The sequence below is a fragment of the Coregonus lavaretus genome (genome assembly GCF_964263955.1).
Source record: "Coregonus lavaretus genome assembly, chromosome: 23".
Lineage (NCBI taxonomy): Eukaryota > Metazoa > Chordata > Actinopteri > Salmoniformes > Salmonidae > Coregonus > Coregonus lavaretus.
The window spans coordinates 21,094,305-21,110,944 of NC_140010.1; the positions used below are offsets into that span (position 1 = coordinate 21,094,305).

The window sequence follows — 16,640 nt, forward strand, 5'->3', positions numbered from 1 at the left end:
TACAGTGTGTGCGAATGTAGTAAGTTATGGAGGTAAGGCAATGAATAAATAGGCCATAGTGCAAAAATAGTTACAATTTCGTAATTAACACTGGAATGATAGATGTGCAAAAGATGATGTGCAAATAGAGATACTGGGGTGCAAATTAGCAAAATAAATAACAATATGGGGATGAGGTAGTTGGGTGGGCTAATTTCAGAATGGCTGTGTACAGGTGCAGTGATCGGTAAGCTGCTCTGACAACTGATGCTTAAAGTTAGTGAGGGAGATAAGAGTCTCCAGCTTCAGAGATTTTTGCAGTTCGTTCCAGTCATTGGCAGCAGAGAACTGGAAGGAATGGCGGCCAAAGGAGGTGTTGGCTTTGGGGATGACCAGTGAGAAATACCTTCTGGATTGCAGACTACGGGTGGGTGTTGCTATAGTGACCAGTGAGCTAAGATAAGACGCAGATTTGCCTAGCAGTGATTTATAGATGACCTGGAGCCAGTGGGTTTGGCGATATCAGTCCTATAGTAGATGTTAGCCTAATAGCAGTCACAATCCTTAATCTAACATACATGTCATCACCCACAAACATGAATATAATACATTTTCTATACGTTTTTCAGTATGATATCTTTGTTTGCAGGACTTGCCTCATTAAACCATACATTGTGTCTGCTACAGTCTGATAATATGGCACTTTTCCTGCTCTACCACTGCTAGGCTAAATAAAAGGCCATCACCACAAGGCTAACATCTGCATCAAGCCCTGTCTACACTCTTAGAAAAAGGGTGCCATCTCTAACCTTAAAGGGTTCATTGGCTGTCCCCATAGGATAACCCTTTGAATAACCCTTTTGGGTTCCATGTGGAACCCTTTACATGGAACTCAAAAAGGGTTATCTTTTGGAGACAGCCGAAGAAAAGTGTTGGAACCATTTTTTCTAGGAGTGTAGGAGCTGCCTGACATGAGGACAGTTTTGCTTTGGGGGCCACTGGCTCTGACCCCAGGGGCATCTCCAGCTTTTAACAGAGTTCATTAATTACCTCAAGCTTCTCCAGTTACCTGCCTTATTATATCTGTCTGCATGAGACCTCTTTTCAGTAGCTGGTAAAGAGATCCCTGGTTAACTTCCAATAAAGGTAGTTAAGAAAATACCCCTTTTGTACCTACCCTCTGCACTGATCAGTATTTTGGCACTTCAGCATGGCTTTTCCCCTTTGCGTCATTACTTAACTCCTCCCATAGACGTTCCATGTTTCATATTGTTGTGGGGTAGCATTTCAATTTGACAAATGTTTGTAGAGGTCTGTTGAATGTAAGGCGATGCAGTTAGTAATGAATATAATTAATATGGATAACACAATACATCACTATATCTGAGAAACAATACACAAATGAAACAATGTTATTCCGTTCCACCCCCCTTATTGTCACGCTCTAGTCCTCCAGGCGCGCTCAGTGAGATTTGGCGCTAGAGACTAGTGTGTTGTCTTGAGTGGAATAACTTTTTCATGTTTTTTGTGATTTTGTTTTACATATCTCGATTAGCATTTTATGGATAAAAATGTCGGATGAAGAACCGAAGGTCCCAGAAGAGCTCTTCAAAGATGTTAAATTTTACGTGGTCGGGGACATTGACCAAAAGGTGAAGCTATCACTGTTGCCATATAGCTAGCTAGCTAGATGTTAGACAAGCAATGACGTTTGTCGCACTAGCCGGTTAGCATAGCGAAACGCTAACGACCAGTCTACGGTTTACATTTAACTTTTGTAACCCGTATTGTTTGCAGATTTGCTTTATAAATGAATACATGCATTGCGTTTTACAAATAGATATGAAGTTGTCATTGATGAGGTTAGCGACCGTAGCCAGTTGGATGCTTAGCTAGCTAGCTAGTTTTCTAGTGCAGGCTAGCCAACCATTACCCTGGCATTCTAAGGACTTGGTTATCCAATTTGCAATGCAGCTAGTAATACAATAAATATACATTTTACATGTTTTGCATTGTAGTTGTATATGTATGGATTACCATAGCTAGAACAAGATGGATTGATAATCTTGAGGTGAGAGCCCATCGTCGGCTTGCTGAATTCTGCGCCTGTCATTGCGCATATGCGAGGAAAAATCCGCCATTGTAGAGATGCAAGTTGCAGCTTCCTGCCAAATAATGCCTTTCATTTGCGCGCCTGTGTTTATAAACTGATTTATCGTGTACATACGGTGTATATTCCCAGTTAAGTACAACACTAACATTTCAAATAGTTCCTTCAAACTATGCCTTAAATAATTCATCCCACTGATATTGATTTGGCCTATACCGTGCATATTTTTGTCATTTACTAGCTAGCTAATAATAAAGCCGCAATCAACAGTATCTTCTACTTCTCATTGATAACGTCAATTTCTTAAATATACAGGCCACTTCATGATTGATGAATAACGTATTTGATGCCTACTGCCTTTCCTTATCACACTTTGGTTTGAATTTTACACACGAATTTATCATGCGCATATAACAGGTGCAATCGACCCCCAGGTGTCTGTTTTATTTCATTGATGTGATATCATGTAAACTTTAGGTTATCCAGCTGCTGAAAGCGGGGAAAGGCAAGGAGGTCTCATACAATGCCTTGGCTACACACATCATAGCAGAGGATGGAGATAACCCAGAGGTTGGGGAGTCACGAGAGGTCTTTGACCTTCCAGTTGTCAAGGTAAGGGTGTGGATTATGCATAGATAACTGCCAAAATAAAGGAAACACCAACATAAAGTGTTTTAATAGGGCGTTGGACCACCACAACCCGCCAGAACAGCTTCAATGTGCCTTGGCATAGATTCTACAAGTGTCTGGAACTCTATTGGAGGGACTCAACACAGGTTTTTTGGCAGTTACCTGTATATCCCTTTATGTAGTCAATTCACTAAAAAACCTGTAGCCTTGGTGGTGTGAAGGGAAGAAGAAAAGTTCAACCATTAAACTCTGTTTTCCTTGTTTTTCAGCCATCTTGGGTGACTTTGTCCGTCAGATGTGGAGACCTGCTACCGTATCTTTTCATATAAATGAATTTCATGAGCAATTGATTTATGTTTTAGAACAAATAGCCTAGCATTTGAGTTGAATGACTTTCTTAACAAAAGATAATTCAGAGTTACAGGTTTCTCCCCAGAGTCAGGACAAATATTCTTTGGTGTCACGGCATGTCTGCCTAAAGTATGTGCTTTTACATATATGTTGTTTTATGGATTTATTAGGATAAGTATTTTATATAATGTTAAGATCTTTCTCATGCATTTCTTTGTTTAGCTACCAGAAGATCTGAACACTCTTTGGGCCTTGATCACTTTTTATGGCGGTGACTGTCAACTCAACCTAAACAAGAAATGTACTCACCTGATTGTTCCAGAGCCAAAAGGGGTAATTACTTTTCAATACTGTTCTTGCCAAATGAAGTTTTGTCATTCTTGTGTGGTGTTTGTGTTTTTCTAATGTAAAATAATTCCAGTACTCTCCCGATTCAAAGGAAAATATGGGGGAAAAAACATGATTTAAAGTGTTCACCCTTTTTGGAGAAGATGGACAAATTGGTGAATTGGAACAGTCTTTTTTAAAAAGAATGTCTGCATGTAACTCCCGAGTGGCGCAGTGGTCTAAGGCACTGCATCGCAGTGCTAGCTGTGCCACTAGAGATCCTGGTTCGAATCCAGGCTCTGTCGTAGCCGGCCGCGACCAGGAGACCCATGGGGCGGCGCACAATTGGCCCAACGTCGTTCAGGGTAGGGGAGGGAATGGCCGGCAGGGATGTAGCTCATTTGGTAGAGCATGGCGTTTGCGACGCCAGGGTTGTGGGTTCGATTCCCATGGGGGGCAGTATGAAAAAAATAATATATTAAAATAATATATGCACTCACTAACTGTAAGTCAATCTGAATAAGAGCGTCTGACTAAATGACGTAAATGTTGCTATTTTTAGGATCTATTGAGGCGCCTGCTGAGACCTTGCTTGTGTTGGACATTTTATAAGCCTTGCTTTGGCACTGGTCTGTCTGATGGTTGTTGCAGGAAGGGGATGTCTTGTTTTACTGCCGTATTTATGCTCAGGCACCAGGAGGTAGAGCCTCCCCATTTGTTGTCTAGTGTTTAGTCTTTGCTTGGCTACTGAGAAATGCTTGAACACAACACGTCTTTGTGTTACTTCAGGTTGTATTCTAATGAACCAATTAATCTCGACATCTTGATTGCTGTACTATGTTAGTCAGATGATACAAAAACACACATTTTTGCAGTACACAGAAAAAAATCATACACCTGAAACGTATGTCTGTAGATTCACGCCGTGAATTGTATGTTCCAGGAAAAGTATGAGGTTGCCCTGAAGCACAGCAGCATCAAAATTGTCACGCCGGAGTGGATCACACACTCAGCGTTAGACAAGAGCAGGAAGGACGAGGCTCTGTACCACCCTCGGCTGACCTACCAGGAGGTGGAAGAGGATGAGGAGAGCGAGTACGAGTCGTGCTCCGAGGGCAGTTACAGCCCTCCAGGCCGCAGGCGCCCAGGCCCTAGGTCCCGGAGATCCAGCCCCTCATCAAGAGACGACTCCCCTGCTAGCGGCCGAGGAGGGACCTCGCCCAAAGCCGAGCGACGAGACGAGCTCATGTTTGATGACTCAGATGACTCTTCCACGGAGAAGGAGGAGCGGAACCTGAACTGGACCCCAGCAGAGATGACTGGTCCGCCCCCAGGTCCCAAACGCAGACTGCAGCCAGGGAAGGACTCTGGCCTGATCAACCTCTGTGCCAGTGTGCCCCCTGTGCCGGGCAGTGCAGGGCCATCAGAAGCCCGGGCTGCCCTAGTACCCAGTGGTGCCCAGCCAGGGGCAGAGAGGACGGAGGGCATGGCAAGCTGGAGCCCAGCGGCCAGGACACTAAGGAACATCACCAACAACTCTGACATCCAGCAGACCACAAGGCCCTCCAACGTTGCACACGTAAGAACACCGTTCTTTGGCGTTCTCTCAAGCTTTCTTTCTTGCTTGGTTTCTTTTGCAGTAGTGGTGTGAAATCAGGGTTAGAAATGGCTCTTGCAATTTTTTTATGTAGCTGGTCACGTAATTTTTTGGTTAACAACTTGCTTTAAAAAAAAAAAAATGTGCATGATTTATTCAAACCGTAATGTGCAGTTAACCAAAAATAAACCATATGAAAGTATCTGCCTGTCCCTGTTTGGCTGTCGGCTGCTGTGTGAGCGAGCCACTCTCACTCCCTGTTCCTACTTTGCGCATGGAGGAGAGAGGGATGCATTCTAATAAGCACAGAAGCATATGACCGTTGCTCAAAATGCAATTGCGGGAAGAATACAGTTTTCAAAGCAACTACTCTTGTTCTAGTTACAGAGAGGAGAGTCAAACTACCCAGTAGAAATTCTGTTCGGACCAGTAGGTTTTTAAACCCTGAGTAAATCTATCCAAATCAATCTAAAAACACAAGGGCATGCTAATTTAAAATATGGCTAGTCATTATTAGCCTGGTTCTGTATGGAATGCAGGTACATATGGGTCACGGGTCTCAGGTCATTATCGGCACGTAGCGGCAAAGAATTGGTGCGATGCCATCAACTGAAAAAGTTGGTAGCACCAGTTTCACCAGTGGAAAAAGTTAGTGTAGAACCCTGTGTAAAATCCTTCTTGGTTGTCCAAATTTCCTGGTCCATTTCTAACAGCATTGATAAAATGTCAACATTTGTTTGGTTTGTTACCACAGATCCTACAGAGTCTCTCTGCCTCAACGAAGACACTGGAGCAGCAGCAGCAGCAAACGAACCAGGGCCAGCCCAACGCCCAACCCAACCCGCTCCTGTTCAACCAAGCCAAGCCCCAAGGTCAGCAGCAGCTCACAGCCGAAGCACAGCAGCAGTTACTGCAGCAGCAGTCCCATCAGGTCCCCCAACAGCCACAACAACAACAACAGCCACAACAACAACAACAGCCACAACAACAGCCACAACAACAACACCCACCTCAGCAGCTGCCACAGCAGCAGCACCCCATGCTGCAGCATCTCCCACCACAGCAGCTCATGCAGTTGCACCACCAGCAACAACAACAGCAGCAGCAGCAGCAGCAGCAGCCGCAGGTTCCTCAGCCAGGTTTCCCTCCTCAGTTGCCACAACAACAAGCCCATCAGTTCATCCAGCAGCAGCAGCCACAGCAACAGCAGATTCACCAACAACAGATCTTCACCCAGCAACAACAGCAACAACAACCACCACATGCATTCTCGCAGCAACAACTGCGACCGCAGCAGCTCCTCCGGCCACCGATGCAGCAGCAGCTCCAGCAGCAGCAGCAGCATGCTTTACAACAGCAGCTGCAGCAGTTCCAGCAGCACAGGCTCCAGTTACAGCTCCAACAGCAACAGCAGCAGCAGCAACAGCAGCAGAACCAGCAGCAACAGCAACTCCATCAACAACACCTCCAACAGCAGCAGCAGCAGCATTTCCTGCAGCAACAGATGCAGCAGCAGCACATGCAGCAGCTCCAACAACAGCAGCAGCAGCAACATCTGAAGAGCCAGCAGCAGTCGCTGCAGCAGCATCCTAGCCAGCAGCCACTCCAGCAGCAGCCGCAAGGATCACTACAGCCTCAGCTCCAGCCGCCTCAAGTGCACCAGCTGTTTGGCCATGAGCCAGGACAAGAGAGTAAGTTCTCTTAAGTTTCAATTTCAGTTACAGTTCAATACAAAAAAATACAGTACAAAATGTCATCAAAATACATGAAACAATCGTGATCAGATGATATACATCCAATGATCATCATGCTGTTTTTAATGGTTATAGTGATGATTTGTTTGACTAACCAAACATCGTTCTATTTGCTGCTGTAGTTCCAGAAGATGGCTTCTTGGTGGGCTGTGTGTTTGCTGTTGCTGACTACCCAGAGCAGATGGCAGACAAGCAGCTCCTTGCCACATGGAAGAGAGTAAGAAAAAAAAAAAAGTTCATTCTTTTCTTGGACTTATCTTGTGTCTTAGCAAACAGCATTTGTTCAACTACTGTTTTTCCCCTACTGTTTTTCCCCTTGCATTGCTGAGTTGTATTTTGTGAATCACAGATTATCCAGGCCTATGGTGGAATTGTGGACTCCTCTCTCAACAACCGCTGCACTCACCTGCTCTGTGAAACTCAAGTCAGCAGCATGTATGTCCAGGTAAGCATCACTAAAGAGTTTTTCATCTCGGCTAAAGGCTTGTTTGAAGGACAAGTCCTGCATCGGGTCGGATACCCGCGGTTGACCCGCAAAAAAAATCAGCTGGCGGGTGTAATGAAAGCATTCTTTCAACCCGCGGGTCGGCTCGTGGTTCAGAACAATTATACTGCGGGTCAGAAACGTTTTCAATCAAGATAATATTTTTTTTACAAACCCAGGAGCTTGTTGTGTTGTGAGTTCCATTCTGTGAGTGGTGAGGCAAACATCTAGGCTATCAGCCACGCATGCAGTGGATCAGGGAACTGTCCATTATTTGTGTGGTGCTGAAACGTATGTTTCATCCCCCACGTGAGAATACATTGCCAAGTTTAGGCCTAGTTTCCATGGATAGCCTAGATCACACGAAAATGGCTAACGTAACTAGAGAAATAAAAAGAAGGTAATGAATTTCATAATTGTGGAAATAGGTGCTGCGTGGGTGAAATCCTTGGTTTGGTTTGGGAAGGATTTTGGAGTCATTGTGGACAAGGACAACAACCCGGTAGATGGATACACAGCTAATTCCGTTTATTATCCCGTTTATTCAGGCTTTTGTTCATTTAGACCAGGGGTTCCCAAACTTTTTCACTCAGTGGCCCCTCTTCCAGCATTGGGGAACGTTCTGCAATGGGCACAAGCACTGTTCATGACATAAACTGTTCACACCCCTCTTGTTGGTGGAGAGAATTTTGCAGGTTTAAAGCTTATTTCCTGCAATTCTACACATTTTGTCATGGGGTGCAAAGATAACTTAGCAGTTTTAAAGCAAATTGTCTTACCATTCTATACATTTTGCCATGTCGAATGTGTGTTCATGTGATATTTGAGTGACAACAAAATTACAACAATATCTGGGCAAAAAAACCTAAATAAGAAAACGTTAGCTGACATGGGCTAGTTGACCTGGACATTTCTGACAAGTTATAAATAAATAGCTCTCTAAGGTTTGCAATGACTGACATGACAAGAGGAACTGATGATGCACTACCCAATTTCGAAATTGCTCCTTGTGCATTCTACTATTACAACTTTCAAGAGTAAGTTTAAAGCCGGACTGAGTTCCTTTTTGGAACCCGCTGACCCCTGCGCACCCCACAGTTTGGGAACCACTCATTTAGACCATACACAGGCCATATCAACTTTAAACCGGTGTGCCTGGTAAAAGTTGTGAGTATAGCCTACTAAATACATTTATTTTTGCATCCTATATTCGATTCTGGGAATGTTTATTTAAGTTTCAATGAAACTATTTTATTATCTAAACAATGTTGAATGTAAAGGTGTTGTTTTGTTATGTCAGCTATAGGTTTTCATTAGGTAAGAAGGCTAATTAGAAGGCCCTTTTTTTCAAAGCGATTTGAGTCGTCAATGTGCCGCATCTCATTGTGAAAATACAAATATATGGCATGGTTTCCTTTCATCCAAATGTTGAATAGACATGCAGACACATTAATTCATACAGGCTAGGGAAGGGGAATAATAGCCTTCTATTCAATTAATTAACAATTTTTAAAAAATGATGTTATTTGGCGGGTCACAGATCGGCTCTCAGAACAATTCTATGTGGGTGTGTCGGGTTGCGAGAAAAATCTGTCCTGATGTTGGGTATATCGGGTGGGGCAGGTGCGGCTCCAAAAAACGGACCCGTGTAGGACTAGTGTGTGTGTGTGTGTGTGTGTGTGTCAGTTATATTGCGTTTTAAAGGTAATCTCTCTTGTTGCTGTACCTCAGGCTCTACGGGAGGGGAGGCGCTGTGTCACTGCCCACTGGCTGAACACAATCCTGAAAAAAAAGAAGATGGTTCCTCCCCACAGAACACTACACCTCCCCTTCGCCTTCCCACCTGGAGCCAAGCCCTGCTCACAACACGTACGCATCACTTCCTCTTTATCTCGCCACATTCAAAACATCTAACATGGGTTGGGAACTGCTTTCATATGTTTTACATTTTGAACAATGGTACATCTACCAACCATCCAAGAACAGTTTGGTGACGACCAATGCCTTTTCCAGCATGATGGAGCACCTTGCCATAAGGCAAAAGTGATAACTAAGTGGCTCGGGGAACAAAACATTGAAATGTTGGGTCCATGGCCAGGAAACTCCCCAGACCTTAATCCCATTGAGAACTTGTGGTCGATCCTCGAGGCGGGTGGACAAACAAAAACCCACATTCTGACAAACTCCAAGCATTGATTATGCAAGAATGGGCTGCCATCAGTCAGGATGTGGCCCAGAAGTTAATTGACAGCATGCCAGGGCGGGTTGCAGAGGTCTTGAAAAAGAAGGGTCAACACTGCAAATATTGACTCTTTGCATAAACTTAATTTAATTGTCAATAAAAGCCTTTGACACTTATGGAATGCTTGTAATTATACTTCAGTATACCATAGTAACATCTGACAAAAATATCTCATAATACTGAAGCAGCGAGCTTTGTGAAGACCAATACTTTTGACCACAAACCTACTGTTTGAGTGAATTTTAGAGCAGATGGTGTTAACAAGCTACACCCTACCTGTGTTTTGTTTGGCGAAGCACATATTCTGCCTAGTGGCGCGTTCTGTTGAGTCTTGGCTGCATGATAAAAAAAATGCAACCATTCAGCACAATCATCCTAAAATCTTATACGAAATTACGTGTTTTTTGGTCTAACAGTAACATTATACTAGCTATTATATTTGGTTTGTTATGTTGAATACTGATTAATCATTAAATGATCTTGTGATTCAGCTTAAACTTTATTAAATGAGCACCGTTGCATTCTGAGAAGTGGGGGAGAGTGGCTCCGGCAGCACTACACCCCTGGGTACAATCATACATTTTGCATTGGTGTATCATGAGGTAATGATTAGACTTCCAAGGAGAACTAGGCCTATGTAATGAATAGCTCAGAAATAGAGTTCATAGCTTCTATAGTATGTCCATTGACATTCCTAACATTCTTTCCTCCTCAGATCATCTCTGTGACTGGCTTTGTGGACTCAGACCGCGATGACCTAAAGCTGATGGCCTACCTGACAGGAGCCAGATACACAGGCTACCTCTGTCGTAGCAACACCGTGCTCATCTGTAAAGAGTAAGAGAAGATATTGATATGCTCTCACCTATTTAGAATGGCATGTAAATGGTGTAGACACAATCAAGTCATTGGCGTAATCGTGTTCAGAATTTGAGTGAATGGGTTGCAGGTTTTATGTGTGTGTGTGTGTGTGTGTTATGCCTGCATCATGTCTGTTTTACTCTACTGTTGGAATCCCCTGTATTAACCCTTTCTTCCTCCCTGTCTCCTCAGACCCAGTGGTCTGAAGTATGAGAAGGCCAAGGAGTGGAGGATCCCCTGCGTCAACGCCCAGTGGCTCTGTGACATCCTCCTGGGGAACTTTGAGGCTCTCCGGCAGATCCAGCACAGCAGATACTCCAACTTCAACCTGCAGGAACCACTCATCCCCAACCAGCATCTGGTTCAGAACCTACTGGGTACAGGGTTCAGAAGTATTACAGTGGGGGCAAGGGGACTTTACAGTGCATTCGGAAAGTATTCCCTTATTCCACATTTTGTTACGTTACAGCCTTACTCTAAAATGGATTAAATAAAAACAAATCCTCATCAATCTACACACAAAACCCCATAATGACAAAGCGAACCAGGTTTTTAGGCATTTTTGCAAATTTATTTAAAAAAAGAAATACCTTTCGCAATGAGACTTCGAAATTGAGCTCAGGTGCATCCTGTTTCCATTGATCATCCTTGAGATGTTTCTACAACTTGATTGGAGTCCACCTGTGGTAAATTCAATTGATTGGACATGATTTGGAAAGGCACACACCTGTCTATATAAGGTCCCACAGTTGACAGTGCATTTCAGAGCAAATACCAAGCCATGAGGTCAAAGGAATTGTCCGTAGAGCTCCGAGACAGGATTGTGTCGAGGCACAGATCTAGGGAAGGGTACCAAAACATTTCTGCAGCATTGAAGGTCCCCAAGAACACAGTGGCCTCCATCATTCTTAAATGGAAGAAGTTTAGGACCATCAAGACTCCTAGAGCTGGCCGCCCAGCCAAACTGAGCAATCGGGGGAGAAGGGCCTTGGTCAGGGAGGTGACCAAGAACCCAATGGTCACTCTGACAGAGCGTCAGAGTTCCTCTGTGGAGATGGGAGAACCTTCCAGAAGGACAACCATCTCTGCAGCACTCCACCAATCAGGCCTTTATGGTAGAGTGGCCAGACGGAAGCCACTCCACAGTAAAAAGCACATGACAGCCCGCTTGGAGTTTGCCAAAAGGCAACTAAAGGACTCTCAGACCATGAGAAACAAGATTCTCTGGTCTGATGAAACCAAGATTGAACTCTTTGGCCTGAATGCCAAGCGTCACGTCTGGAGGAAACCTGGCACCATCCCTACAGTGAAGCATGGGGGTGGCAGCATTATGCTGTGGGGATGTTGTTCAACTGCAGGGACTGGGAGACTAGTCAGGATCAAGGGAAAGATGAATGGAGAAAAGTACAGCGAGATCTTGATGAAAACCTGCTCCAGAGCGCTCAGGCGAAGGTTCACCTTTAAACAGGACAATGACCCTAAGCACACAGCCAAGACAACGCAAGAGTGGCTTCGGGACAAGTCTCTGAATGTCCTTGAGTGGCCCAACCAGAGCCCGGACTTGAACCTGATCGAACATCTCTGGAGAGACCTGAAAATAGCGGTGCAGCGACACTCCCCATCCAAACTGACAGAGCTTGAGAGGATCTGCAGAGAAGAATGGGAGAAACTCCCCAAATACAGGTGTGCCAAGCTTGTAGCGTCATACCCAAGAAAACTTGAAGCTGTAATCGCTGCCAAAGGTGCTTCAACAAAGTACTGAGTAAAGGGTCTGAATACTTATGTAAATGTTATATTTCAGTTGTTTCTTTTTAATACATTTGCAACAATTTCTAAAAACCTGTTTTTGCTTTGTCATTATGGGGTTTTGTGTGTATATATATATATTTCAATACATTTTAGAATAAGGCTGTAACGTAACAAAATGTGCATAAAGTCAAGGGGTCTGAATACTTTCCGAATGCACTGTATATGGGTGATGATAAAACATTTTTTGGGGGGATGGACAAAATTCTTAAACACAGGTGTGGATTTCTCCTTTTGATTTTAGGTGCTTGGCGGGCTCCTGTGAAGGTTTCACCTGATGCGTTGGCGGCATTGCAACTGCAACAGAAGCAGAAACAGTCTGAGTCCAACTCCCAGCCTCCAAATAAGAAGCCAAGGTGAGTCTCCATCACTCTACTTTTCACAGTGTTGTGTAGCACAGTATGTTGAATGAGTCAATCTGCAAAATGTGTGTTTGGAAAAATCTTTGTTTCTAAAAAAAATCTTTGGATACAACTCAATTACCTAAAGTTTCTCTCCCAATGACCCACATATTGACCCAAATGTTCTCTCAATTGTAGACTTGAGGAGATTCAATCCCCAACCAAGAAGCTTCCACCAGAGTCTACACCGTACATTTTCTTTACTGGCTTTGAGCCAACACAGGTCCAGCAATTCATGAAGGTAATTGCCTTTTTATGCCTCTGCACAGCTGAGTCTGCAGGAAACAGTCATTGTCTTGAATTATTGTTATCAATTACCGATATTTAGCAAAACGTATTAAAGGATCACATCTGATTCTCAGCACTCACAGACCAGCCTCTAACAATGCATCCGATGTCCCCTTCTGTCTTTCCAGAGGCTGCACAACCTTGGAGGGGAGATTGCAGAGAGTGCTCAGAAGTGCACCCATCTGGTGGCCAACAAGGTGACGAGGACGGTGAAGTTTCTCACAGCCATGTCAATCGTCAAACACATTGTCACCCCTGAGTGGTTAGAAGAGAGCTGGAAGAGCCAGAAGTTTGTTGGTACGTTAAATTGGCATTCAGTTATTAGATAATAGATCTGTGTGAGGGAGTTTAATGTTGCGAGATACTGTTGTGATTGCTTACTTTTAGTGTGTAGTTTTGTAGAGTGTATGTGTGTTCTTAAAGGGAGTGTGTTTGGTTTTAGAGTATTTGTACATTATTTAGAGCAGGGTTCCCCAGCTGGTGGCCCGCTGACCGAATTTGGCCCGCAAGTGATTTTATTTAGCCCATCAAGCTTTCAGAGCAAAACAAATAAAACGTTTTTTGAAAAATTATTGTTGGACATAAGACTGTAAAAACAACCAATTTTGGAAATATGTTCTAAAGTATTCCCACGCATAATAGATAGATACAGTATATGTGATCGTATACAAATCTAAGCAAGGTATAAAATATTATGTTTTAGTCAAATATGATCTGTTTGGGCTTCTTGCTGTCAATTTGCAGTCTACAAATGACTTGTAATTACGTTCCGGCCCCCTGACCATCCGCTCAAGAAAAGAATCGTCCCTTGGCAGAATCTAGTTGATGATCCCTGCTTTAGACTACAGTATGTGTGTATTCTTATAGTACGTGTTTGTTTATCCAGATGAGCATAACTACATGCTGAGAGATGCAGAAGCAGAGGTGCTGTTTGGCTTCAGTCTGGAAGAGTCACTGAAGAGGGCCCACACTGCACCACTCTTCAAGGTTAGTGGAAACCATGCACTTATGGAATATATCCCCAATGTCTATCTGCCTGGACAGTGGACACCAATGTGTGCATACTTGGAAATATTTATTTAATTGTTCTGTTGAGTCATCAGATTGTTATCGAGTCAATTTGTCTGATTGGATGCATTAGATTAGGGCACAATTAATCAAATTCACATCGAAATCGCAATATTGACATGTGCTATATCCATATTGCAAGAGATCCATATCACATGCAATATTTTGAAACGCCAGTCAGCCGCATGTAACGTCCATTTGTATAGTTTACTCTGTCTGTCGTCGCTCTCCCTCTGCTTTTGCGGCTTCTTCCCACACACCAAGCCCCACCCCCTGTCACTCAAGCAGCGCAGTTCCTCGTCCCCGCTGTTAGATTCACTATAAGTTTGCATGCTGTTCTATTAGGTCAAATGCAGTCAACAGATTATTCCAAACAAGAATGATGGTACTTTGCTTCTTAATATAAATCATTCTATTTCTATGATTCCAACAGTCACCCAAGTGTTTTGAGCTACACTGAGTGTACAAAACATTAGGGAACTCCTGCTCTTTCCATGACATAGACTGACCAGGTGAATCCAGGTGAAAGCTATAATCCCTTATTGATGTCACTTGTTAAATCCACTACAATCAGTGTTAATATTAAAGAAGGATTTTTAAGCCTTGATACAATTGAGACATGGATTGTGTATGTGTGCCATTCAGAGGGTGAATTGGCAAGACAAAAGATTTAAGTGCCTTTGAATGGGGTATGGTAGTAGGTGCCATGCGTACCGGTTTGAGTGTGTCAAGAACTGCAACGCTGCTGGGTTTTTCACGCTCAACAGTTTCCTGTGTGTATCAAGAATGGTCCACCACCCAAAGGACATCCAGCCAACTTTACACAATTGTGGGAAGCATTGGAGTCAACATGGGCCAGCATCCCTGTGGAACGCATTCGACACCTTGTAGTCCATGCCCCAACGAATTGAAGCTGTTCTGAGGGCAAAACGGGGTGCAACTCAATATTAGGAAGGTATTCCTAATGTTTTGTACACTCAGTGTATATCACAAGTCAAATCGCAATCGCAATATTTGGTAAAAAAAAACACAGTTCAATGTTTTGCCCATATCGTGCAGCCCTACATTAGATACCCAACTGGCTCTTCAACATGTCTTACTGTTTTTCTCTCCCTCCCTAGGGCAAGTATTTCTACATTACCCCTGGGATCTGTCCCAGCCTTACCACTATGAAAGCCATCGTAGAGAGCGCAGGAGGCAAGGTGCTCTCCAAGCAGCCATCCTTCCGCAAAATAATGGAGCACAAGCAGAACAAGGTACTGGTCATCTCCATGTAGTCACATCATTGTGTTATAAATGTGTACTCGAAGAATGTGACAGAGGTGATCTTCTATTACTGAACTCATGAAATGTTTTCTGTTATTTTCAGAACCTTCCTGAGATCATCCTGATATCCTGTGAGAATGATCTTCATCTATGTAGAGAGTACTTCTTGAAGAACATTGGTAAGAGAAACCCGTAAATGTACACACGTACATGTGCTTTGGATGTGGCTGATTGTTTCAACATCCTGTTTTGACTCTAGCCTAAACCTACCTCTTGTCTCCCCTGTTTCTTCCAAACAGACACTCACAATGCTGAGTTTATATTGACTGGAGTATTGACACAGAACATGGATTATGAATCATATCCTTTTAAATAAATCATGGGTTTTAAGATTGTGTCAATTGATTGTAGTGATTCTTATTGTGATATCCACTTTGTTGTTCTGTTAAAGCCCAGCTCACAACTTTCCTTAACAATCTCACATATAAATTCACATGATGGCGAAGACAAGAAGGTGAAGATGAGAAGGTTTTAGAGAAGTACATTTCTCCATCTACTGAGGTCCTATACTGGAGGAAGCAAGGAAAGCTAAAACAAGTTGCAATGTACAGTCACACTACTCTTGATATTTTACAAGATTTTGTACCCTGTGGATAGATAATCGGTCATTTTGTAGCTTTTTGTAACAACCGTTAATAATACATACATAAATGGATGTTATTTTTGTGGACTGAATGTTTAAATTATGGATTGATTTTAACATGTTTTATTGTATTGTTAAAAGGTTCCAGCAATTATTCAACACTTTTGGAATAAAATCTGAACTTTGATGTCAAAATGAATCTGAGAATTTCTTTGCTTTCTCACAAATATGCATATTTAGATATTCATGGTACAGTGCCAAAACTCTTATAATGAGGCATTTTACAATCGCAACATAAGAAGCAGAGTTTGTTACGGTTCATGTATTGAACCAAACTACACTAAGCAACATATTTTAAAGATCATATTCTACTGTCATACCAGACTGTTCCAAACTACCAAATTGAACATGGTCTCTACTCTTGATCTTACTTTTAAGACATAATTCCTCAAAGACTTGATTTAATTAATTGTTAATGAAGTATTAAAGTAGTTACTGGTGATAGAAAATTGCTTGCTGTCAGACAAGTGCCTGGAGTTATCTCTTGGCCCCTCTGGTGAGTGAATAGCCTGAGGTGATGCCCTCAAAAACACAATTGAATTAGTACCTCATCCAAGGTCGTGTGCCATATACGCTTTGGGGAGCTGATCATGTTGCCAAACATGTTGAAGTTTGGAAAACTGGAACCAAGTAATTGTTGGTGCATTGTGGATAAAATGTTGGGCTTATAAATATGCTTTGTGTCATATTAGATATCATGTACTGTACACAGTGCTGTTATCTTCTACTGACGTTATATACCTTTCTTTTGAATAACCTTCATTTCCCGTACA

The 16,640-nt window shown here is 42.9% G+C and overlaps 1 protein-coding gene across 1 annotated transcript; it reads left to right on the forward strand.

The window, feature by feature from the left end:
* Nucleotides 1-1,437: 1,437 nt before the first annotated feature.
* Nucleotides 1,438-16,006, forward strand: paxip1 (PAX interacting (with transcription-activation domain) protein 1). Its single transcript, XM_084139924.1, has 20 exons — nucleotides 1,438-1,631; nucleotides 2,567-2,701; nucleotides 2,989-3,032; nucleotides 3,136-3,199; nucleotides 3,293-3,403; nucleotides 4,341-4,976; nucleotides 5,749-6,685; nucleotides 6,871-6,965; nucleotides 7,098-7,193; nucleotides 8,964-9,101; nucleotides 10,190-10,311; nucleotides 10,528-10,712; nucleotides 12,386-12,497; nucleotides 12,681-12,783; nucleotides 12,959-13,127; nucleotides 13,717-13,817; nucleotides 15,020-15,154; nucleotides 15,268-15,343; nucleotides 15,464-15,524; nucleotides 15,647-16,006. Exons 1-20 carry the CDS (start codon nucleotides 1,551-1,553, stop codon nucleotides 15,660-15,662), a joined length of 3,417 nt encoding a protein of 1,138 aa, XP_083996050.1. The 5' UTR covers nucleotides 1,438-1,550; the 3' UTR covers nucleotides 15,663-16,006.
* The last annotated feature ends 634 nt before the right edge of the window (nucleotides 16,007-16,640 follow it).

Bases quoted from the DNA above. Each gene is read 5' to 3' on its own strand.
- paxip1 (XM_084139924.1), top strand. From the start codon at position 1,551: ATGTCGGATGAAGAACCGAAGGTCCCAGAAGAGCTCTTCAAAGATGTT. The intron at 6,686-6,870 runs GTAAGTTCTCTT...TTGCTGCTGTAG, and splicing joins CCATGAGCCAGGACAAGAGA to TTCCAGAAGATGGCTTCTTG. The intron at 10,312-10,527 runs GTAAGAGAAGAT...CTGTCTCCTCAG, and splicing joins ACCGTGCTCATCTGTAAAGA to ACCCAGTGGTCTGAAGTATG.